The sequence below is a fragment of the Eptatretus burgeri genome, chromosome 9 (assembly GCF_056783735.1).
Source record: "Eptatretus burgeri isolate ZD-2024b chromosome 9, Ebu_testis_v1, whole genome shotgun sequence".
NCBI lineage: Eukaryota > Metazoa > Chordata > Myxini > Myxiniformes > Myxinidae > Eptatretus > Eptatretus burgeri.
In genome coordinates this window covers 33,785,634-33,812,543 of record NC_140969.1, presented here as the reverse complement: position 1 = coordinate 33,812,543, position 26,910 = coordinate 33,785,634, and the positions used below count along the sequence as shown (strand labels likewise).

The window sequence follows — 26,910 nt, the reverse complement described above, 5'->3', positions numbered from 1 at the left end:
GACCTTTGACCGATTTTGACCAAAATCTAATCAGCGCTCGCCACCACCCTCCTGAATCACGTGGGGTAATTTGACGTTGGTAGCTTCTTCCGTTCTCAAGTTATCGTACGTACACACACACACCAACACACCAACACACCAACACACCAACACACCAACACACCAACACACCAACACACCAACACACCAACACACCAACACACCAACACACCAACACACCAACACACCAACACACCAACAAACACACCAACACACCAACACACCAACACACCAACACACAAACACACCAACACACCAACCCACCAACACACCAACACACCAACACACCAACACACCAACACACCAACACACCAACACACCAACACACCAACACACCAACACACCAACACACCAACACACCAACACACCAACACACCAACACACCAACACACCAACACACCAACACACCAACACACCAACACACCAACACACCAACACACCAACACACCAACACACCAACACACCAACACACCAACACACCAACACACCAACACACCAACACACCAACACACCAACACACCAACACACCAACACACCAACACACCAACACACCAACACACCAACACACCAACACACCAACACACCAACACACCAACACACCAACACACCAACACACCAACACACCAACACACCAACACACCAACACACCAACACACCAACACACCAACACACCAACACACCAACACACCAACACACCAACACACACACTCCCCTCTTCCCCTTCACGGGTGGACGGGCTAATAACACGAGTTCCCTTGGGAGGTTGAATGCAGGAGGAGGCCTTTCGGTACGTCAAAGCCTTCTCTAGTATTGCTAACTTAGGTTTGTTTGTCCTTGCACTATCTTTTTTAAATGCTGAGCATCAAGCAAATACTATTTTTTAGTCTTTGGTATGATTCAGCCGGTGTTATGAACCGCATACCTCCCAGACTCAGAATGAATGCCCCAACCATTATCTTGGGGAAAAATTGTTGTCATGTGTTGGACGATTGAGTATCTTTTCCTTGAACGATTTAACCACTTGTATAACACAGCTTTTCTGGGCCACACCATGAAGAATATGTGAGTAATAACAAGAAGGCTTTATGTGACCCCCATAAGCCCTTTAAAATTGTATTTTGGGGACAAAATTTTTGCAGCTCAGTTATTGATCAGAAAGTGAACGAGTTTGCTAACTCCTTTATAATCAGAAATTGATTCCCTGATAATTAGGAGCTTTAACTCAAATGTTTTGTACTCAAATAATAGCCTAAATGGTGGTTTAGTACTCCTCGGAGTGTCGGTCTTTCTGACTTTTTGTCTCCCTGATGATCGACTTGTCTTGTGTTTCAAACTTCAGTGACCATCTTATGAAGGTTTCTGCCGAGTTTTGTTTAAACCTCAGCTTGTCGATCCCGCAATTATTGGTAAAGTCCAAGATGTTATTAGAGGTCACGTGATTCACAAATGCAAATGAAGATTAAATTGTATTATTTTTGAAATTACCCTTTATCTCCATCACAGGCAGAAGAATTTAGGAACTTCCATTCAACATGCACTCACTTCTTCACTAATGTGTTGTAGCTGTGTATACCTACATTAATTTGCTGCACCCTGACTTTCCTGGACATGAAGTAAGGTTCCATTAGATTTAATTAGGTATGTACCTGGAAGTAGAGATGTGATTAAATTGAGAAGAGAGGACATTGGTACCATGTACATGGATTGGATGGAGGAATGTCGTGACAGGGTCGAAAAGACACGGCTGTTAAACCTGAAGGGTCAGTTGGACCAACGTAGGTGTGTGGTTGAATTGGGGAGAATGGAATTGAGATTGGGAAAGGGGGCGTTGGGGATTCTTTTTTTTTGTATACATAGTCGAGGCTCATGAAAGAGCTAGTGCAAGTACACTGAATGGATCAGGACAAAAGGAACAATTGGAGGCGGGGGGGGGGTGACCCTCTAGCAGAGTTGAAGTCCAATGTGGAAGCAGACTTGGACAAGCATTGGATGTGGGGAGGAATGAGGGGTAGCAGAGTATGCATGGGGTGGATAAGATGGACACAAAAGGAAATTCTCAGGAGCGAAAACTGAATTTGGAAGGAGGGATTGGGATGGGGTTAACGAGGGTAGAAAAGACAAGTCTGAAGACAACGATGGTTCATGAGCGGTATTTGACGATGTAGATTGTTTCAGAAGTCAAGGATGAGACAATGTGATAATGTTTGACCAAGTTATAAAAATGATCAACATGATGTGGTACGAGTGACAGGTTATTAGCTGCAAAATGTCGAAAACCCGGTTTCGTTCAACAACTTTAAAAATTTGACCTTTGCAGAACATTTAAAGCTCACAAAACAATGTTGTGGATATTAAAATAAGGAAACAGTATACGTGCTATAGCTTAATGGAGTTAGTTCGTCGAAGGTCGAAAACCCGGTTCGATTCCCACAACTTTGAAAATTTGACCTTTGTGAACTTTAAAGGTCAAAGGGCAAGGATTATGACCTTTGGTGCAAAACATCCTCTGGAACATTCCAGGAACAATATAATGTCATATAGGCTATATGGCATTTCGCACTCCTCGAATTATCCATACTTTGATGAAATCAGCGTAAAAACAAACTTGAAGGGGGCGCCACGGGCAAGGTGTTCGAGATGGAGCAAAATTGTTTCAAGACTTTAGGTGGGGAATGACCTCAAGATTATGCATAAAAAATATTGTCATCCCAGCTCTCAAAGTTTGGGCGGTCGTATGATTTTTATGTCAAAATTCGAAATTTTCTAAGTTCGTGACCTTGTGATCTTGACCTTGGGACAAAAATGAAAAATCGAGCTCCGTGGGGCTATGCAGGTGCCATTGGGCTAACCAAATACCGAAACGCCTGCCAGATTTGACAAACCCCCTCGGAGAAGATGCAGATTGAAATCGGCTACCCCCAAAAAACACTTTTTTTGGGCGTGGCTCTGCCCATAATGGGTGCACCATGCCCATTTTCAGGAAAACACAACGAGATCATGATATAAACCTCCCACCAAAATTTTATCAGGATCGGATCAAAACCCACGGAGCTATGCTCGGGACACACACAGACAGACAGACAGACACAGACAGACAGACAGACACACAACAATAACGAATATAGTGGTCACTTATTTTTTTCATGAACTAATAATGGACGATCTGAGATGGTGGCGAACAGCTGAATGGAAGACATGGAGGGAAGAATGAGATTGAAGAGGATGTCGAAGTTGGTTCCACAGGTGGGGGGAAAAAAGAGAAATTAATAAGTGGAGGAGAGCAGTGAACCTGGCTTGGTCAAATTTTGTGATATTAGTGAATGTAGTAAATATTGTTACGGTTGTGGAAATTCGCAAACCACCATTCAGGTCCCGTAGGTGAGATATCTGTCAGTACATGTGTAGTTAGCCCAACCCCTTTGTATAGAGGGAATTTATGTGATCCATCCGGGCTGCGACGCTTTGAGTTAGCCATTTTTTCTGTTCTATATTTTATTTCAAACAAACAGCATCTCAACAACCACGCCATCCCCACCACAGCGCCAACCACACTACAATCACGCCACCTCCACCATCTACGCTACCACATCTTCGCCACTCGACATTCAGTAGGCCCTGTGCGGTTACGATCTCCGGGAACAAACAAAAACCAACAACGATGCTCGGGGGTTTTCCCGCCTGTTTCTCCCGTCGAAATTCTCCGTGCTCGGTGTGGGGGAAGTGCGATCCGAGCCGGGGGTCAAAGGTGAGAAAAGGTGGGGGCCTCTTTTTGGGGGAATAATTCCCTGGCTCTGAGCCAAGACTAACTCCCCCAGCCCCCGCACGGCACGGGGTGGAGGGAGAGCGAGAGGTCACGCCCCCCGCGAGAGAGGTCGGGGCCAGGCGTGACCACACTGACGGTCGTGGGAGAGGGGCTCACCGGCCACGAAAAGGGAAGTTGCGACTTCTTTTTCCTTTTTTCCTTTGCTTTTTTGTGTAAATGTCTGTGGGTGGCGCCGTCTGTCAAGTAGTATTGTTTTCAATGTTGCTGTGTGTTCGCGTATTCGGTCGTAGCTCTGCGTTGTTGTTGTTGTTGTTGTTGTTGTTTTTTTAAATTGATGTATGTGCATTTCTGATTCTGTTTGGCTGTATATGTGTGCTCTGTGTCTGTGTGAATAAAGTGCTTGTGTGAACTTGTTCCCCGTTTCGCTGCGGCCTTCCCTTTGTTGAATCTCCATCTTGCTTCACGTAAAGGGTTCGTCGTGGGCTTAATACGCCCGATAAGTTATCAGCACTGTCGAGGCCGACGATAACGCCACTCGGTTATCCCGATAGTACGGAACGGACCACTTAAGCGGCCCGTGTCCAGAGTCGACCTGCGGCGAGGTGCGATCGCCCGGTTTACCATCCGCGTGGGTACTTAGGTAGGTAGAGTTTGGCGAACAACCCTATCCCACGTGGGTGGCCGATTGGCACGATCGTGGTGAGGCCGAAAGGCCCACCCGTGACTAGCTCCCGGCATTAGTCTGAGAGGGTCACGACAGAATTCTCCGTCCGGTGGGCGACATGCCGCGATTCGAGTCACGTGGCTGATCGCACGCCGGCGGGCGCGAATTCGCAACAATATATATGGCCTCCAAGCTCGTCACTAAAGGCCCGGTCACACCTTGACATTTTAGCCAACGTATGCCGATTTTTGATTTTTTTTTTCTAAAACGCTGGCAAACGTTGAATACGTTATGGGTAAGTTTTGATAACATTAAGAGCATGCTGGCATACGTCGTAGTACGTTGCCATAAGTCGTTGTACGTTGGCTTTAAACGTTGTACTTTTCGGTTGTCCTCAAATTTTTTTTATGCTTGAAATTTCACGACGTATGACTCGCACGTTCCGCTACGCTGGCCACAAGTTGTAGGCACGGTCTGCGATCGTTGACAGACGTCAACACATGCTACTTGTAAGTTAATCATAAGTTGAGACACGCTGAGGTAATGTTTAGTGTACCCGAAACTTATTTCCTACCATGATTAACGTGTTGTTGGCACGTTACGCGATCGTTGCCACACGTCGACAGACGTTACTTTTAAGTTACTCATAGGCTGAAAGACGTCGGTATAATGGATCGTCCTTGCGTCAGCGTCCACGGCCACGGCCAGGACACTTATTTGCAGCATTCTTCAAACTTTTCTTCGGCATGACGAGGATGTTCACACTTCGATGTCTAGCTTGGCTATGATTCCAATTGTCTATCGGCAGCGTCGATTTAAATAGTCGAGTTTGAGCGTTTTAACACGTTCAGAAGAAACGCTTCAAATTTCCAAACCCCAGCGTCAAAAAAACAAAAAAAAAAAAAACAAAGGCGAGTGACAGCAATTTAAATCGTTCATTGTAAACAATGAAACTAGCTGAGTGGTACCGTTTAAAAGTCGTTGAGTGTAAAAAAAAAAAAAAATCCAATTGTTGAGCGCAAGCGTCTACTTTCAATAGTGGAGATGCAGCCATTTAAATCGTTGAGTGGCAGCCTATGAACCTACCCGTGGACACGCGGACGCAAGGACGATCCATCATAACCCACACCCTCCCCCTCACACCCACCTACTACTGCCAACATGAACAAACTACTACTAATACTCATACTAATACTGATACTGTTACTGCTGACATGGACATCAACTCAAAAAGGAACTCGAAAACACTGTTAGGTTCCCTTTTAAGAACACCATTTTTATATACCAATTCCCAAAACCGCTGGGAACACATCTTTATATGGCAGTTGTAAGCGAGAAACACATTCATTTTTTTTTTTTTTTTTGTCGACCGGAAGACGTCATTGGAATACGTCTACATACGTCGATGTGTGTTGGGACTACGTAAAGAATTGGTTTAAAGCACGTCAAACATAAGTTAGAAATAAGTTTCGCGTAAAAAAGACATTACCGCGACGTGTTTCGACTTATGATTAGCTTATAAGTATCCTTTGTGGACGTGTGTAAGCGTCCACATATCATGTGTAAAACGTATCCCCATCGCATGCGAACGTGTGTCATACGCCGAGTACGTCGTAAAATTTTGAACATGTTCAAAATTTCTTGACGTACTCTACTTACTACGACTTATGATAGCGTATTTAGCGTTCTACTCGCGCATACCAAACTTACCCATACCGTATTCGACGTGCCCCAACGTTTTAGACACATTTTTTGTTACGTCGGCATACGCTGGCAAGATCGCCAAGGTGTGACCGCGATTTTGACCCTTCCATTTCTACGGCAGTTATGATTTTAATCGTTGTGCGTCAGCCTTTTAATAGGCTACGTCACGACATCGTCGGCGATGCGTGCAACGCGCTATGCCTGAGTTAGACTATCGTTGGGCATCGGTTGTGTAGGCCGACAACAGGTTCAGCATTCGTTGGTATAAGTTATCTATAACACAACGAAACGTTCTGTGTAGTTACCAATGCGTTATACATAAGACCAAGTCGCTATGAATACGTCCGAATCTTTAAAAAAAAACATCAAAAGTTCAACGTAAGCCAGCGTTTTACATACATTTAAACACGTTGCCATCGCTGGCTAAAACGTCAAGGTGTGACCGGGCCTTAAGATCACTACATGTATTGAGGTCTGGTTTCCCTGTTGGCTTTTTACAGATATGACACCGACACTGCACACAGGCAAGGGACTGACAATAATAAGGTCTCGAGATTCAGTTGGCAATATTGCTCCGCTACACTCTGTTAGGATTCTGTTATGAAAGCCATTTCACTGTCATAGGTTACACCCAACCAAATTATTATTTTTTTAAAAAAATAGAATTAAAAAGTGGAATTTTAAATTCAAGTATGGAGTGCACTGTGGTTAATTTAATTTAGGACAATGTGGCCAAACTTGAAATGTATGTGTTCTAATGATGCAGAATGAAAGAGTAAAACTAGCATCCGTTGAAGACAGTCTTTGATATCCCCCACCATAGTAAATGAGGACAAGGTTTTCACTCCGCTTACAAGCCATTTACGATACTGGATTATCAGCAAAATTTGTCTCAATCCAGCTTGTTTGCATGGAAACGGAATGTGTGTGTGTGTGTGTGTGTGTGTGTGTGTGTGTGTGTGTGTGTGTGTGTGTGTGTGTGTGTGTGTGTGTGTGTGTGTGTGTGTGTGTGTGTGTGTGTGTGTGTGTGTGTGTGTGTGTGTGTGTGTGTGTGTGTGTGTGTGTGTATGTATATATATATATACATATATTTTAATCTGTAAACATCAAAAGACATGAGTTCACCACTTGCTTGATATGTGTACCAAATTTCGTAAATATATCTTGAGGGGATTTGTAGTTAAACTCCGGAAACGAAATGTGACTGACGTACGTACTCGCGGATGGAACCCATTTCAATATCCCCCGCCAACTTTGTTGGTTGGCGGGGGATAATCAAAACAAAAAACACGTTTAATTTGATGAGGGACAGGAAAAGCATTGTGGGGATTAAATCCCCCACCCCCTCTGTTTTTCTCTTCCGCCAACCAACAAAGTTGGCGGGGGATATAGAAGTGGGTTCCGTCCGTCCGTCACATTTCGTTTCCAGAGCTTAACTACAAATCCCCTCAAGATATATTTACGAAATTTGGTACACATATCAAGCAAGTGGTGAACTGGTGCCTTTTGATATTTAGAGATTTCCCCCCAAAAATTTGTTGGTTTTCTATGGCGGGGGATATCGAAGACTTTGTCTTCAACGGATGCGAGTTATTTTTTCAATTCATTAAATCCCATCTAAAGCTTTTCTTAATGTTTGGGAAAAATGTTTGAATAAGAGGTGAATATACTTGTTCCCACTGTAGGATGTGGACAGCGGTGGGGAAGACCAAGGTGGCTTTGATGCAGATGAACCCACCGTGGAGGTTCATGTCAGCACTGCATCGGTTGATGGAGATTCACTGTTATTCGTCGTGAGTTCGAGCAGAGTAAGATTTGCAAAAGACTAACATCTTCCTCTATCACCCTGAACATAAATAAATAGATCAATAAAATGTCTGGTATTTATTCCTGTTTTATCTTATCTTTCTCTTTCTTTTTCTTTGTTGTACAAGTTGATTCTTCCCCCCCCCACCCCTGGAAATCAGGGCCTTCACTTCCTTCCTTCCTTCCATGTAAATGCTGCTTCATCAGGATGAAGATTACCGCACCAAACCGAACTATGGTTTAAGACATTGAGTTACAGAAAATATTTTTTTTCTGAAATAAATTGTATCGTCGTTTAATTTAAAACTCACTACAGAAATCATTGCTTTTAATGTTTGCTGATTGGTTGAACAATTAAACATTAATCTGCTCACTGACATTCAAAATTATCCAATCAATTATGAGCACACACTCACTAATCGCATTTAATTAATTTCTTTCAATCCTAATCATGTGTACGCATCCTTACTACGTCATCTCAAAATGCTTCCTGAAACGTACACAATTTGTCTTGTACAGTGCTTGTACAAGGTGCCAAAAGAAAGTTGAACCATAAATTGGAGATTTTGTACAAATCTGCAAATGCAGTCATGATTGCTGCCTTTTTGGCAAAATGTGGTGACAGTTCAATCTCTACCTCCAGAACCGAAGGTGAAGGAGGTTGTTTTCACCCCTTTTTATTTGTCTGTCTTTGTTTGTTGTTTGTGTACAGGATATCTCAAAAAACTGTGGATGGATCCAGATGAAATTTTGTGGACAGATTCGGTGTGTGATCACGACAATTAGTTAGATTTTGGTGAAGATCCAAATCTGGATCCGACTACGAGAATTTTTTAAGTGATTCTTCATCATTGAGAGATAGGGCTCAAAAAAACGATATATAGCATATTTCAAAAAATGTTTTGGCCCAGATATGTTCTCGTGGATCAGGCATTCCAGGGCGGAGGTATGCACTCTACTGAGTGCCCTTATAGTTGGTTTATGAGATAGGAAGAGAAATGAGGAAACAAAAAATAATATATACTTGCCAGAAAGTGAGAAACTGTCAGTCAAGTTGCATGAAAAGATTCTGAATTATTCCTTCGAATGGATCAAGTTGATAGGATGGAAATGATTATGCGATTGACATTATTTAGCATTTTAACATTATCCTCGTGGAAGAGAGAGTAGCATGTTATTACATGTCTCCACTTGTTGGTTCAGGGTGATGATTGATAGAAAAGCTGTGGCTAGCATGTACACAAAAATGAATGGTTGCTATGCACACTTCTGTTGCTTAGCTACAGCTAAAATACTTTATCGTACATCGTACACTTATTGTGGACTGGCCAAAAAAAATCAATACCTCTGAGGGACCTGTTTTTTTTTTTGTGCCCAAGGAGAATATCTTGTAGAAAAGCTGACCACCAAAACGCGCTAAACCCTGTATCCCACCGATTCGCTCAGACGCTATGCAAAAGACTGAATGTTTGATTTCTCTGCATGTTTTCAGTCACTGTATTCCCATAAATTTACAATACCCATAATTTCTATACTATATAGGTGTCAGCATGTTCCTTAAACTTACTGCATGTTCGTTAGACCCCTCCACCCTTCCCATCTCATCCCATTAAAAGACAAAATTAGATTTGTCTCTGGCCTGCTCCACATCCCAAATACTGATGCTTGCTTGCATCATACCGATTTTGCCAAACTTACCTTCACAGGAAATTCTCAAATCCCAGTTTTAACTTTTGTCACGAATGAAGTTCTTATTGATTTCCCCAGCCCCTTTCCTCTTGGTAGTTTGTCATCCACTTTGCATAAACCCCAAGATTACTAATTTCATTTTGGTTTTCCACAACACTTCTGTTTGTTTGAGAAACATGGTGTCTATTTGTCTTCCACGTAGAAACTTCACTAGGTGTGTGTTCTCATCATTTCCTGAGCGAGGGATAATAAAGGAAAACCACACTTGCACATCAATCTCTTTTTAGAATATATATATGTGGAACAATTACGGGCCCAAACTGGGAATCGAACCCAGGTCCTCTGGCAACCAGTGCTGTGCTATCTGGGTGACCCACCGGCTGAGCAATGCAATTATTCCACATATACAAGTGCCACTCTCTTTCCCCCACTCCTTCCAGGGCACTCGCTGCTAACCAGAGGAGGAGCTCGTCAACCGTAGGCACTTGTATATGTGGAAGAATTGCATTGCTCAGCCGGTGGGTCGCCCAGATAGCTCAGATGCCAGAGCACTGATATGGTTTGCCAGAGGATCCGGGTTTGATTCCCGGTCTGGGCCCGTAATTCTTCCATATATATATTTATGATGGTTCTTTCCTGTTCATTTCTCATTAAATAGATATTGATAAATTTCACACCAAATTGTTTGATAAATGAGATCCTTTTCCATTCCACATTTACGAATGCTTTTCTTTGACAGCAACATTGCTGGAGAGCTATTCTATGGTGCAATCAGGATAATGAGAGCCATCATGTACAGCACAGCACTTATCAATGCATTAAAACTGCTAGCCAGATGTACACTGAGCGAGGGAGCTCCAGTTAGCAGATTGAAGGAAGTGTTCTTAAAGGGCGCAAAGTGACCCAAATGGAATTTAATTTATTCAATAAAAATGGTAAAAAAATTATTGATAAAGCATTCAAATAAATTGCTTTTTAAAACATTTTCAGTGGTTATTATGAGGCACAATAGAGCACATGGAAAAATCATAACTTTTTATATATTTCATAATGGCTTTAATCAAAGCTTTTTGTAGCAGGGTTCTGATGAAGAAGACTACTCCCAAAGTTGATAGGATATATCTGTGAGTTCTTAATTTGTGATTTGTATGGAAAAATCATAACTTTTTATATATTTCATAACGGCTTTAATCAAAGCTTTTTTGTAGCAGGGTTCTGATAAAGAAGACTACTCCCAAAGTTGATAGGATATATCTGTGAGTTCTTAATTTGTGATTTTTTTTCTTTTTTTTTTTTCCCCCCAGCAAGCAGGTCGATAGGCTTCGACTTGATTCTATTTTTAGGGATACTAGTATAGAGTTTACCAGATAAAGTTAGGGAGCAAACCGCATTGAAGGTTTATTTTACTTTCACTAAGACCAAAGGACAATTCTTATTCATTTGTGGTGAATTTCTTGAAACTCTTGGTAAAGGACATTTTGGGAACTGACTGCATGTTCCTCTTCCCCTTTTTTATATGGTCTTTGTGGATAAGTAGTTTCTGGGGATTTGAATATAATTAGTAATAGTGAAATTAAGGATCTGATGAAAATGTGAGTGAAATATAGGGAACTAGTAACTCGACCTTGGAGCTGCATTAGGTCTTCAATTGTGGATTCTTTGTCTAATTTTGTTAACTGAAACTTGGTGCACGATTTGTTATCTGTCAGCAGCTTCAATGCATGGTTTAACAGAGTTCTGGAAGTCTTGGATAATAGGCTAAAGTTTTTATTTTTTTAAATTTAATTTTTTTTTGAAGTCGGGGCTTGCTTTTACTCGGTCAGTCGAAACCAGTGTTGAACAAGCAGAGTGTTCATAAAGACATTTGGGATCGCCATGATAGCTACATAATAGGTCCAGCAGATAAGGTTGCTAATAATTTTGTTGTAGTTTGTAAAAAAAAAATTATGTGGACGTTTTATTTAGAGAGTTGGGCATTGATACGGTTACTTTCACTAGTATAGGAAATGGCACATATGTTCCTTGTCATAAATCACTCCAATATATTATCTCTGAGCATCAGGAAGTTTTAGTTAATAATTTCAGTATTAAATGTAAAGAGGTAAATCTTTGTATTCCTTGACTTTTCTGGATCCCTAAGCTTCATAAGAACCACTACAAGTATAGGTTTATAGCGGGTGTCAGGCAGTGTTCTACCAACAGTTATCGGTTATCGTTAACTCAGGTTTACAAGTTGTTAGGGAACAGTTCAGGAAATATTGTTTAGCAATGAAGAAGAATTCTGGTATTAACACTTTCTGGAGAATGAATTCTTCCTGAGTGTTCTTAGATATAATTGGATACCTCAATATCATATCAGTTGAAGTTTTTGATTTTTCAACTTTGTATACAAATTTGGATTTAGTACAAAGTTTTTAACTCTTTTAATAATTTTTATGTGTCAGGTTTGATAGAGCATTCTTTTCTAAAAAGAAATACTCAAGTTTTTATTTTGTTTGTTTGTTTTGATAAGCGGAAGTTTAAGGATGATGTTAATTTTATTTTATTTAGGACTTTTGTGTCTTTTTGTGGGATAATGTTTCAACAGGTTAAGGGTATTCCCATGGGTGGGAATTGCAGTTCCCTACTGGTGGATATTTTTTTCTTATTTTCTGTGAATTTTAATTTTGTAGAAACTGATGGAGAAAAAATTAGGATTAGCTAAAATATTATGTCATACATGTTGTTGTATAGATGATATCTGTGTGCTTAACTATAATTTTTTGATGGGCAGCTTCGCAAGATTTATCCAGATAGTCTGATTGTAAACAGGAGTTGTAATGATTGTACAGTTGCTGCACATCTGGATGTGTTGGACAGAATGGCTTTATTACGAGTGTATATCATAAAGTTGATGATTTCAGTTTCCCAATAGTCTTGTCCACCTTTCCAGGTAGCAATCAATGTACCAATTAAAATGGGTTACAATGTCTATTTATCTCAGCTACTTGGATTTGAAAAAAATTGTTCAGTAAAGGATGATTTTGTGGAACGTGCTGAGAAGGTTTTTTCCATCATGTTAAACTGAGGATATTTGGCTGATTGTTTGACCAGGTCTTGTGAGAATGTCTTTAGACTCCATCATCACCTTTAATTTTAGTTTGGTTGGTTTTCATGTAACAAGTTCTTATTGCATTTCATTTGATAAAATAATGATTTAAAAAAAAAAATGATCTATTTATTTATTTTTGTATACATTGTCGAAGTTCATATGAAAGCTAATGCACAACAAGGGGGGCAGGAGACGGGTGGGAGAGGGAAGGACAAAACAGTAGGGAACAGAGACATTTGTAGATCTGTGGAAGAGAGAGGGATGGGGCGGGGAACAAGGGGGTAAACAAGAAAGACACCACAGACTTTCAGGACCTTACATGATGGGGAACTTTTGTGAAGGAAGGCATGGAATTTTGAAGGAGGTGGGTTTGGGGTGGATTAACGGGGGAAGAAAAGATCGTGGTTTTGAATGGAGGAAGATATGAGATGGTGGTGAACAGCTGTTTTGAAGATCTGGAGGGAAGAGTGGGATTGAATCGAGTGTGGGAGTTTATTCCAAAGGTTGGGGAAAAAGAGGAATGAAAGAGTGAAGGTGCGCAGTGATTTGTGATTTTGGTAGTTTTACCAGAAGGGGGTTGCTGGTGGACCTTGAGCACCATGTGGAAATATGGGGGAGGGGGTCGTAGAGCAGGGGGGGGGTGGGTAGGTGAGACTGGAGAGGACACTGTAGAAGACAGACCACTGACCTGCCTGCGGTGAGAGTGAGAAGCCCAAAGACTCAGCCTCACCACGTGAGATACCAATGATCCTAAATGCCTTGGTTTCCACAGCGTGAAGCTGAGAAAGGTGAGAGGCAGGGCCACCGGCCCAGAGGGGAGAGCAGTACTTCATCAGGCTGTGGATGAAAGCTTTGTATGTGGGCCGAGGAAGGACTTTGCACGATGGAGGATGCCCAGTTGGCGACAAGCTTTGGAGGCCAGGTTGCAAATGTGGCTTTCCCAGGAAAGATCATGGCAGATAGTGAGACCCAGAAGCTTGAATGAAAGGACTTCTTCAAGAGGATTGTTGAGAAAGTACATGGGGGGGGGGGGGAGTTTTCAAACGGTCCTTTCGGAGAGACATAGTGAGAGTGTGAGATTTGTCCGGATTGAAGGACATGTTCCACGTGTTGGACCAATTTGTGGTTTTATTCAGATCTGCAGAGAGTGAAGAATCTGCTGTTTGCTGGTCTGAGGGATGACAGATGGTGTGGCAGAGGGTGGAGTCATCAGCAAAGAGATATCGAAGATTTTTCAGGGTCAGAAAGATCATTGATGAAATGAATTATTTTACTGATGTAAAATCTTTAATTAATATTATTGGTTATATATATATATTAAAAAGCTGGTTTTTCGAAAAAGAAAATTTAAGCCTAGATATAAAAATAAATAAATATTATTTATAAATAGGCATTAAAATAATTTGTTGGTGGGATATACAGTGCAGCATGTTAAAATCTGTTATTGATGAATGGTTGAATGACAGTTTGAGTTTATGGTAGATGGATGTGCTGTGTAATGGACATGCCTACAAGGTAAAGTGTTTATCGCTTAATATGTTATCATATAAAGTGATGTATGATTAAGTTAGTTATATGTAGTGATGCTTTAAAATATAAGCAATAATTAAATAAGTTTGAATCAGGATATTGCATTGCTGTGTTGACTGACTGTCTGGACACAAGTTTGAGGTTGTGGGTCCATTGATGTGCATCCGCTGTTTGGAGAGGTTCTGGGCCAAAAGGATCGAAACCTCGATGGAAAATGGTGCCCAGCTGATGATCCGGGCAGTTGGGACATCAGTCAATTGCTTACAAGTTCAGGTTATAACTTCAAATATAATAGCTTTTGTAAGTACTTACGTGTGTGTGTTTTGTTACGTCTGGCTTCCTTCTTGGGACTATGGTGTAGTAATTGCTCTTTGAAACACCAAATTGGTATACTCTGAAAACACCAAATTGGTATACTCTGCTGCATCTCAAGCGCTGAATTCACAAGGCTCCTCGTTGATTGCAGAGAGAGACTGCTTTGGAGAGTTCACCTTTAGATTAGCAAGATTGTTTTCTGGTTTGCTAAATGATGGACACACTTGTCAGCATTACAGAGTGACCTAAAGTTGTCTTCAGATGGGGTAGCCTTCCATGTTGAGAAGGCAAGCTGCTTGACCGCAGCAGTGTCCTCACACGATTTGGTGTACAAGGAAAAGGGAGAATGGGTACAACAACCACAGACAGGATCAGATAAACCATTGCTTGAGAGATTTTTTTTTTTTTTTTTTGTATACCTTGGTCGAGGCTCGTATGAGAGCTAACACACAACTCACAGCAAGGAGGCATGAGACAAGAGGGGCGGGAGTGGAAGGGACAAAACAGTGGGGAACAGACACATTAGGTGAACTGTGGAAGGGAGAGGGATGGGGATGGGACGGGGAACATGGCGAAGAGAAGATGGACATTACAGGGACTTTCAGGAAGGAAAGCAGGAGAATTGAAGGAAGTGGGCTTGGGTGGATTATCGGGGGTAGAAAAGGTCGAGGATTTGGATGGGGGAAGATAAGAGGTGGTGGTGAACAGCTGTTTTGAAAGCCTGGAGGGAAGAATGGGAAAGAATAGAGTGAGGAAGTTTATTCCAAAGGCGGGAAAAAAGAGGAATGAAAGAGTGAAGATGAGCAGTGATTCGTGATTTTGGTAGTTTTACCAGAAGGGGGTTGTTGGCGGACCTTGAGCGCCCTGTGGAAATGTGGTGGGGACAAATCGCAGAGAGAGCAGGGGGGGCAAGGCTGGAGAGGAGTCGGTAGAAGACAGAAAGACCACCAACCAACCTGCGGTGATTGATTGAGTGAGAGGCCCAAAGACTCAGCTTCATTGCGGGAGATGCCGATGATCTTAAATGCCCTAGTTTCGACAGCGTGAAGCCGAGAAAGGTGGGAGGCAGGAGCACCAGCCCAGAGGGGAGAGCAGTACTCCATCAGGCTACGGACAAAAGCTTTGTAAGTGGTCAGGAGCTCAAGAGGGCCGAGGAAGGACTTAGCACGACGGAGGATTCCCAGTCGGCGACTGGCTTTTGAGGCGAGGTTGGAAATGTGACTTTCCCAGGAAAGGTCATGGCAGATAGTGAGATACAGAAGCTTGAAAGAAAAGACTTCTTCTAGAGGATTGTTGAGAAAGTGGATGGGGGGGGGGGTTTCTAAACGGTCCTTTTGAAGAGACATAGTGAGAGTGTGAGATTTGTCTGGATTGAAAGACATGTTCCACGTGTTGGACCAGTTTGTGATTGTGATTTTATCCAGATCTGCAGTGAGCGAAGAAGCTGCTGCTTGCCGGTCTGAGGGATGACAGATGGTACGGCAGAGGGTGGAGTCGTCGGCAAAGAGAAATGGAGGATTTTTCAGAGAGTCCGAGAGATCATTGATGAAAACCAGAAAAAGAACAGGGCCCAGAACGCTACCTTGAGGAACTCCAGCCTGCACAGGAAGAGGGGATGAAAGAACTCCATTTAGGGCCACACGTTGACTGCGACAGGAGAGGAAGTCTGCGAGCCATGAGTGGAGATGGCCTTGAATACCATGGGAAGAGAGTTTGGTGAGTAGGGCAGGGTGCCAGACTGTGTCAAAAGCACGTGATATGTCCAGGGATACGGCTCGGATTTCCTGTCTGGCATTGAGGACCTCCATCCATTGATGGGAGAGCAGAAGCAGCATATCCAGGGTAGAGTGACCTGGTCTGAAACCAAATTGATGATTGATTGGAAATCAAGCCATTGGAGAAGAGGAAGGATTTCATGTCTGAAGCGATGATGGATTCCATCACCTTGCTGATGATTGGGAGAAGGCTGATTGGTCTGTAGTTACAGGGATCTGTTTTTGCACCTTTTTTATGCAGGGCAGTGATGTTAGCAGATTTCCAAGCAGATGGCAGATGACCTCGGGCAAATGAGAGGGTGAATAGAACAGAGAGAGGGTGAGCAAGAGCAGAAGAGCAGGCTTTGAGGACACGTGGGCTGATGCCGTCTGGACCGGTTGCAGAATCTGACTCGAGGTTTGAAAGCAAGCTCTCCACCTGTCAGGAGAAAAGGATAGAGTCCAGGGACAGTTGGGTGCGACTGGGTAAAGTGGGTCGAGATAGTGATGGGTTTAGGACACAAGATTTAGCTGCAAACACCGAGTTTAGACATTCAGCTTTATCACGTGTGGAATCAGCAGTGCGGCCATTTGAGGTAAGGGAGGGGATGGAGGGGGAACGTACACCAGAAACAGATTTCATTAAACGCCACCAGGATTTTGAGGAGGGAGAGAGGTTTGAGAGTTCAGATTTGAGATGAGAAAGATGTTGTTTTCTGGCTCTCCTGAGGGTAGATACACACTTGTTCCGAGCTTTGTGGAAAGAACTGAGATTGCCCTCAGTTGGGTTTGCTTTCCATGAGGCAAAGGCAAGTTGTTTCAGGACAACTGCCTCGCCACAAGCTTCAGTAAACCAAGGGCGGGAGGAAGGGTAAGACAACTGAACACGAGAGGGGATAAATCTGTGCATGAGGGAGAGCAAGTTTCTTTGAAAGAATTCCCAGGATGAGTTGATGTTTGAGAAAGTAGTGATAGGAGACCAGTCTGTAAGTTTGATGGCTGCTCGGAGACCCTGCCAGTCGGCTTGAGTGAAATGCCAGACTCGACGGCGGTGAGGTGGTTCTCTGATAACAGCCAGAGAGATGTCCACTTTAACAAGGACGTGGTCAGAAGAACCAATTGGAGCGAAGGAAGAGCAGCAGATATTGTCAGGGAAATTTGTCAAAATCAGATCCAGAAGAGATGGAGTACCATTGGTTGAGATCCGGGTCGGGAAGTTGACCGATTGAGTCAGTCCCAATGACTCGCAGAAAGCTTTTGCTGAGGTGCCATGGCAGGTGAGAGAGGTACCCACACCTAGCCAACTGGCATGATGACAATTGAAGTCACCACATAAGAGGAAGAGAGAGTTTGGATGAGAAGATAGAAGATGGTCCATATTTTCGGATAGTGAGGTGTAGATGGAGTCATCACTGTTCGGTGGACGGTACAGTACACATATAAACATGAGGTGGGAGTGGAGGGGAAGCTGAAGCCAGAGGTATTCCTGGGGGTGTGGGGGAGTGAGAGCAGTGCATGGAGAGTGAGGAATAGAGTCTTTGATGAAGACAGCAACACCTCCACCAGGACGAGGCTCAGGTCTGTCATACCGTAAGAGGGAGTAACCAGGGAGAGATACTTGGGAGTCAGACACGTCTTGGGAGAGGAAAGTTTCTGTTAGGCAGATAATGTCTGGTTTGTCAGTGGCAACCTGTATGGAAAGATCTGAAAGGTTTGAGCGAAGGCCCCGGATATTTGAGGTCCACACTTTTAATGAAGAGGTAGGGGAGGAGGCTTTGGGTGCAGGAAGTGGAGGGGGAGGGGGAGGGAGAGGGTAGGACAAGGGATGAGGGGGGGAGGTAAGGAGGGTTGCTGAAAGAGTGTGCGGTATTGCAGAATAGTGACGGGAGGGGGCCGAATGAGGAGGAGACACGGCTCTGCGGCGCTGGGGGAGAGGGGGCACAAGAGACAACGAAGAACGCAGTTGAGGATTTGAGGAGGTGGAGTGAAGAGATGGAGGTGAGAGGGCAGTGGAGGGAGGCGGGTTGGTGGATGAGAGGGGGGCAACTTAGAGAAGGAACAGTGACGGGGATGAAAGGTGGGAGAAAGGTGAGGGGGGAATTTTTGAGAGAGGTGAGGGCGTGGCTTGGAGGGAGAAAGTGGGATGGTTGCTTTGAGAGTGAGAGTGAGGGGTGAGGGGGGTGAGTTGGCACTGAAGTTGGAAAAAAAGAATGGTTGATGGAAAGCGAACATCCATGGCAAACTGTGGTTTTTAAAAGTTTTAGGTCAGAGATGCGATTTAACACAATTCTTGATGGATGCAATGAAGGCGAATTCAGAGAATGGAGAGAAGAAGCGCTGTAATAGTTGGATTTTTTTTTAGGCAAGGAATGAAGGAGAGGTCGAAATGAAAGCAGTCTGTTAAAAATAGCAGAAGAGTAGTGCATTGTGAAACAGTAGAGTACCACATGTGTGAGAGAGGAAGATGAAGCATTACAAGATCGTTTTTGTTGTTAATATTAATGTATGAGAGAGTTCAACAGATTAGGTCATGGAAGTGTAAAAAAAAAAAAAAAAAAAATCGAGGAAGAAGACGAGGAGGAAGTTAAGAGGAAGAAGAAGCGGAATTGGGAGAAGGTGAGCGTGTTGTTGTTGTTGGGTATATGTATATATATATATATATATATATATATATATATATATATATATATATATATATATATATATATATATATATATATTTTTTTTTTGAGATAAGAAAGAGATTAGTTGGGAGAATGGGGGATGTTTGGAAAGTGGGGAGAATGAAAATTGAAGGTAATGGTGAGGATAGAAATTGAAGGTAATGGGGAGAAAAAACAAAAACAAAAAACGATCGAACACCGAGTGGAACCGGTAGGCCTCAAGCCTAGGCCTAGGCCTCAAACACCAGGTAAGAACGTCGACAAAAATACTCCCAAAATAGCACGATTTTTGAAACAAAACCGAACTCGGAACACACAGTAACATGTAGGTGAGAAAATTAAACAGTTAAACGGGACAAATAACAACCGGAAACTTAACTTTGAGAACGTCAGCAGGGAGCCCCGAAGGAGACCTCTCGCCGCTCCAAAACCGGAACCGGAAGTGAGTGGTTTTGTTTTGTTGAGATGGAGTGGTTTTGTGAAAGTACTACGAGGCAGAATCAATATCGGATAATGTGGACATGGTAGCACAATTCTTTTATGAAGGTGTATTGTAGTCCCTGCCAGTTGGCCTCTGCGAGGTACTAGATTCTGTGATGTTGATGTTACTTCCTCACAATAGCCTGAGATATATATGGCTTGGACAAGAACACTCTCACAATAACCATGAGTGGGGTAGAAGAAACACGAGAGGTTTCATGTAGGGCTAGTCATGACCAGATTTGAGTTGGTCACTAACAGTGGGCAAGTAAGAGTTAGTGTAGACAATCACAATGGTGTTCTTGACACAGATAATGTTGACTCGGATCTTACATGATTTTTTTTTTTTTTGCACGTGGTGTCTGGTGAATTTTTAAAGTTTATCTATTATATGTGCGAGCTGATTTATAATGATTTGTAATTAAAATAATTTAATAAATCGGTAGAAAAAGAGCAATCAGAGATTGCAGACCCTCGCTCGGACTTGTTTTATGTGGTATTTGTCAAGTTTTGTGTAGTATATTTGGTGTGGTGTTTGTGTACTAGTTGGTGTGTTAAATAATTGATGAGACATAATTAGAACTGCTACTTTATAACTGCTTCTCGTGATGACCCGGTACCAAGACATCCTGCTTTGATTGGACACCTGACCCTGACCTATGGTGTTTTTTTCTTATTATTCAATTGAATTCAGAATGGGATTAAAATAAGATTCAATTCAAATCAAATGGAAGACCAAATAGGTACAGACCTGCATTGGAGTAATCAGAAGGAACCCGAACAAGCAAAAAGCAAAGATGAAGTCATCAGGAGGAACCTGGGTAGGATTCAGGTTTCAGCTGCTATTCCTCTTCCCTCAAACCCATCTCGGTACAGCCAAGTGAGCCTTATTCAAAAAAATCAAAACGATTAAATAATTCTGGCTGCCAGAGCATGTGTCCGATAAGGTTGAAATTTGAAACGTATTCCGCATCACGACTAGATCATGATTGTGCAGTTTCAGGTCAAATGATGAAGTGGTTCAAGAGAAGGAATTTTTTTTTCAAGATTTTTGCTCAATCCAATATGACTGCCAGATGATGCGACCGATCAATTAATTATTGGCTCACCTGGACTTTAGTCCGTAGTGTCTGTAGGTCCGTAGGTGAGTGAGTGAGTCAGTGTCAGTCAGTCCGTAAACATTTCAGTCATTATCGTTTGAACTAAACACAATTTTGATGACAGTTCGCAACAAGCTTCATATTTGATGCTTAATGAAGGTTTATTGACCGCATCAAAATCTGCGCTCACTTACGGAGTTTATGGGGGGTTTTTTGTCCCTCCCCCTCCCCCCCAAAAGGTATTTGCTCTCTTCTATAAAACTACACATGTGATTTTGATGAAAAGACCACAAACTCATCATTGGTATCTCCCACGGTGAGGCTGAGTCTTTGGGCCTCTCACTCTCTCATCGCAGGCAAGTCGGTGGTCTTTCTGTCTTCTACCGTCTCCTCTCCGGTCTCGCCTCCCCCCCGCTCTGTCTGCAATGTGCCCCCCACCCCCCTATATTTCTGCAGGGCGATCAAGGTCCACCAGCAGCCCCCTTCTGGTAAAACTACCAAAATCATGAATCAGTGCTCACCTTCACACTTTTATTCCTCTTTTTTTTTTTTTCCCCCACCTTTGGAATAAACTCCTGCATTCTCTTCACTCCCATTTTTTTCCCTCCAAGCCTTCAAAACAGCTGTTCACCACCTCTTATCATCCCCCATCCAAAACCACGATCTCTTCTACTCCTGTTCATCCACCCCAAATCCACCTCCTTCAAATTCCCTGCTTTCCTTCCTGAAAGTCCTTGTAATGTCCATCTTGTCTACCCCGTGTTCCCTGCCCCATCCCTCTCCCTTCAACAGATCTACTAATGTCTCTGTTCCCCACAGTTTTGTCTTTCCCACTCCTGCCCCTCTTGTGTCCTGCCCCCCCCCCCCCATTGCTGTGCATTGTGTGTTAGCTCTAATACGAGCCTTGACAATTTATTTCAAAAAAACAACAAAAATAAACCAATGTCACCCACAGGGTGACCTGTATCTTGCCAAAAGGTGACCACATGTGACTTCTTTAAGGTCACACTGAGGTGAACAGAGCTGCTATCCACCAGGAGCGACTCCTTGAGGAAGAATATCTGCCTACGAGAGATTCCGATGAAAATCGTTCTACAGAGTAACCATGAAAAATATGCGTTTCCCTCAACGTTACCAAATGACATCATAATGTCTCAAGCTTGACATATCTAGAAAGCACTCATCGAGGTGTTCAATTTGAGGTACTACACGATATGGTTCCTAAAACTTGAAAATTTGACCTTGGGGTCAAATATGTTTGACCTCAGGCGCTAACCATATAGGTCAAGGCCAATCGCCACCAAAAACTAATCAGCTGAGCGCCAGACCATATACTACATTCCCATAAAGTTTGGAGATTATTCGATTAAAATTAATCAAAAAAATAAGGGTTTCGTCGACCTCCATGATTTACTGCAAAGTGACCTTGACCTTTGACCTTGACCTTTATGTGTGCTGAAGGGTATTGTAATACTACGATATGTGTACCCACGAGTTTCCGATGAGAATTGTGCTCTACAGAGTGATATAAAGGTGAAAAATCCAATGATTACAGACAAAAAAAACTTACCAAGTAACAGATCTTGCAAAAACTTCGTTTTGGCAAGATAACCTTTATCACCCGGATTGTACCAAAGTTTATTGACTGCATCAAAATCTGCACTCATTGGCTCTATTGGGGGGGGGGGGGGAACAATATGGCTTTTAAATATTTTTTATAAACAATATGGCTGCTGAACCAAATGATCGATGACTTCATAATTTTTTTTTTCCTATGGACCAATTTATCCTAAGATGACACTCAATTTTTCATACCGATTGCATGTAGTGTTCTCTGTATGCAATTATGACATCATAATGAAGGCACTTATGACTTCATTACAAAACCAAGGACAAATGTGTCCAAGAGCCGCGTCATTCCACCAGTCGATCTCCTTGCTATGCCAGCTTCCAGGGCATCGAGTGCCTCCAGGGCATCAGGTGGCCCCACGGCATCAAGTGCCTCCAGGGTGTCAAGTGCGTTTAGGGCATCAGGTACCCCCATGTGGCCTCCTTGCCTGCTTCACTCCCTATTCTCACTCCCAGAAAGGTTTTGTCTTCACCAGAAGAAGAAGAATGCGGAGCTCTTTGAGCCAGCGTTCGCTATGCAACGCGGCTAAAAATCACTTGTTCCCCAGGAGTACTTGATGTGCCAAGTTCCAATTTTTTCCATGGTGTGGTTTCAGAAATAGAGGTCCAAAGTTTTATTTATTTATTTATTTTTTCCCAACATGGCTGCCACACCACATGACCTATGACGTCACAATTATCAAAACATTTTACATGAGTAGTCGCTCCTAAGGTGAAAATTTTGTCTATCTGCCAAATGATTGCAGAGAAAATCTCATGTTCTCTGCAGACAGATAGACAAACAGACATATATGCAATACCCTCTTCTCTGGCAAAGGTAATTCCTGTGGTGTTTTCTTTTCCAACTCTTTGGGTAATTAAGAACAAAGAGAAAATGCATGTCAAAACCCCAGCACTGTAATACTTCCCTGTGCTGCTCAGACATTCCAGGGTTGGCTCACATTCTAAGTGATTGAGATTAGTATTGATGGTCATCATATATGTTGGATGCATCGTGCAATATGTTGGATCTATGAATTCCTTCAAAGTTATATTTATGTACTTGCCTGATGGTATGTAGGTGTTTGGGTACGAGACGCTACTTGGGGTTGTGCATTTTACAGTGTGACACCTCCCCTGCAGTGCATGCCGCAGCATGCTGAGTAGTTTATTTTTGACAATTGGTACTTGGATGTGGCAAATTAAATAAATAGTACATTGGATTGAATGCCATTATTGGTATTCAAGATCTCCTTGTCAAATCGAGCTCTATTGCACGCATCTGTATTTGTGGTTCAGAAATTACTTGGACAAGCATCTCATTCACCATATGGATCACACAGGTATTTGGCCAAGTTCGCTACAGTGTTGACCGGGATTATGATGATTTTGAAGCTCTGCAGCACAGTCTCTTCAGCCTTGAAGACGTCAAAGGACTGTCAGGGATGTTGGTGAGTTGGACTTTGACATTGAAGATTCAGATACATAGTCTGTTCTGACTTGTCTAAAGTTGAATGGATTCAACACTTTAATATATATTTTTTTATGTAGCCTGTGTATTGTCAGCTTTCAACACTTGGCTGTTTGGTACTGTTTGCCTCATTGATCAACAGGAAAAAAGCCTTGCCTACTGAGCAAAAATCAACCTAAGTATTACAACTATTTTGTTTCAAAGTCGCCTGTAACTCCTGAATGTTTGCCCATCCAACTTCTCGTCTTATTGAAAATTGTGCCTTTTGCTGTCGTTATACAGTTTGACATTTGTTGTTTATTATTGTGCTTGTTTGCTATCGATACCACAAATGCACCTTCATAGTGCTGTTTGGAGCACCATAACATTTGTTTTGTTTTTCAGTTCCCTCCCTTACCACCCAGTCTCAGTTCCACACCGTTGAACAGTGAGATGAGAAGCAGGAAGCAGCTTGGTGAGAATAGCTTTCTACTACTTGATGAACGCTCACCCATGTCCTCCATTTAATTTCTGTTTCCCTTTTTTTTTTTTTTTTTTTTTGCATTTTCTTAAAAACGACGACAAATCCACCAGATGGTCAGGATGATCGAAATGTTGAGTTGTTGATGCCACATGCTGATTTGCACAATCCAGCAAGTGTTAACAGGACTGACTCTCCCCCCCCCCCACCCCCCAAAGTCTTTGTGACAACTTTGACCACTTCCACTAATTTTACATATCACCTGCATTCTTTGACAAACGTGACATGAATCGGGGGTGGCACGGTGAAGATCATTTCCTTAACTATGATTGTTTGTCCATGCTTTGTCATTTGTAAATCCTAAGCTTCGAGCAAGGAAGCAGCACGTACCATTGTAAATCGCTGACCTCCCAAACTCAGATTGGACACTAATCATTACGCCGTCGAGTCTGGTATTGTTTTCTCTTATTTCTAGTGAAAACTGCTATCGTTCACATGTGACAACTGCAGGCTTGCTGATAATGAGGAAACTATTGGAGTTTTAGAAGGGGCACTCCAGTGTGTGGGCATTTGTGTCACTGACAAGTAGTTTGTGTACAAATCCATGTTTGAGTTCATTGCAACATTACATTTTGGTTTTTCAGTAATTCGATCTCCAACCCAAGACAAAAAAAAGAAAAAGAAAGCAAGGTGACAGTCGAAAATTAGTTTGTTGGGAGTAAAGATTATAATGCTGATGGCAATGATTGATTTCTCAAGTTTAATCAGTCTTGGCATTAGAGTGATTGCATTTTAATGAGGAGAGCCAAGTTCGTCTTTGTTTGTTCGATAGTTGTTGCTTTTGCGATATCGACATGCCAGGAATACCTAAGGGAAGACATTGGAAATGGTGCAGATAAGACAACCTGAGGAGACACGAGAGGATATATTATAGACATTTATGGAACCATTGCATTGACACCAAAATAATAGTTGAAGCTAAAGATGTGCCAAAACTCCACACCTTAAATGGATACTTGGCCCACCAGGCTTGTGCTGCATTCTTAGCTGTTTATGCATGGGTACTCTGCGGTGATGAGGCTGGATCCACTTCGATGGTTATCACACAATGTTAGGTGAGTTGAAGGGCACGAGTATAAATGCACAAAGATAACACCTCAGCTGCATGAGAATATGGAAGGAATACTGTTTGTCGGTGGCTTTCCATGTAGCCCATTTATAATGCATTATTAACTCTCCTTTCCGAAGGTACTTCCTCGATAGTTGTGTCTTTTTTGGATGCGAGTTGTAAGTAAATTTCCAGCTTTATCATGTTTGAATGACCTTGGTTGATACCCCTGCATGCTTTCACACATTAATCTCTGATTGCAGAGCTTTGTCGTGCTCTTCAGATCTTTATTAATTGACTTTATTGAGTGACTTGATCTTGAACACATTACGTGACTGCAGTATAGACCTGTAGGATCTCCTGTCACTGCTTTGTGTGGAACTCTTCATGTAACACTGGCCAGCCTGGGGAATCCCTATTCATTCAGCCATTTCAATATTGTTTGGGTACAGTGAACTAATTGTAAAACTGTATGCATAAGATTTTTTTTCTGTTTTGATGTACGTATAAGAAATGCAGATTTGTGAAAATGTTGGGTATGACCGACAAGCACATATATAGACTTTTGCTTTTGAACTGTAGGCATGTCTGTGCTAAATATTAACTTTATTTGCTGTACTGGTTTACAATAATTAATAATAGGAGGGGGGAGGGGGAGGAGCACTGGTGTGGAGTTGGAGAGCTGGAGCAGTTGATGTCAAAAATACCAACATATTTACCTCCACCACCGAAGGTGGACGGAGGTTATGTTTTCACCCCTGTCTGCTTGTTTGTTTGTTTGTCTGCGAGTAGGATATCTCCAAAAGTTGTGGACGGATTCGGACGGAATTTGGTGGACATGCTGGGTGTGTAACAAGGACAAATCTATTCGATTTTGGTGAAGATCTGGATCTGAGAATTAAATTTTTTTTAAAGTAATTTTTCACCATTGAGAGATTGGGCCAAAGACAATATGTAACATATTTCAATGAGTTGTGACAAACTAGGTGGTTGAGTTTGGTAGGTGACAGCAAGCCGATTTAGATTTTGGTGTTGGTCTGGATGCAGATTTGTCCTATCGGTAGAATTTGAGGGTAAATCAAACGTGGCTGCGAAACCATATTACCTATAACATCATATGTATAAACCTTTTGTTCCTCATGGATAAGTGGCCATGGGTGCAAAGTTTCATCTCAATCTGTTCAACCACTTCAGAGAAGAAGCTTTTAAAAAAATATATTTTTAAACAATATGGCTGGCGAATCTCATGACCGAAGACGGCATCAAACCTTTTTTCTGTGGACCATTTTATCCCTCTGACCCTCAAAAAATTTCACTGATCAGATGTAACATTCTACATATGCAATTATGATGTTATAATGAAGGCACCTATGACCTCATAAAAAAATCACTCATTTCCCACGAGGAGTACTTGCCATGTTCCCAGTTTCAAGTTTTTTTTTTTTGTTTTTTTTTCCCTTGGAGCGGTTTCAGAGATACGAAAGTCCAAAGTTTTTATTTTTTTTCTTCCAACATGGCTGCCACACCACGTGACCTATGACGTCATAATTGTCATTAAAACATTCTACACGAGTCGTCGCTCCAATGGTGAAAATTTCGTCTCGATCCAACAAGTGGCTGCAGAGAAAACCACGAAAGTTCTGTGTGGACAAACAAACAAGAAAA

General features: G+C 42.3%; 1 protein-coding gene across 9 annotated transcripts in view; it reads left to right on the top strand.

The window, feature by feature from the left end:
* Positions 1-26,910, top strand: part of LOC147019873 (sorting nexin-5-like) — a 78,205-nt gene that overhangs the window by 7,854 nt on the left and 43,441 nt on the right. For all 9 annotated transcript variants that reach the window (XR_015061551.1, XR_015061553.1, XR_015061552.1 and 6 more), the window contains 3 exons: positions 7,856-7,978; positions 23,550-23,657; positions 24,062-24,131. Coding sequence is in view for 6 of the 9 variants with exons in the window: in XM_085894663.1 (XP_085750789.1) it covers positions 7,856-7,978; positions 23,550-23,657; positions 24,062-24,131 (301 nt within the window). In the remaining 3 variants the exon portion in view is untranslated. The remainder of the gene's footprint in view (positions 1-7,855; positions 7,979-23,549; positions 23,658-24,061; positions 24,132-26,910) is intronic.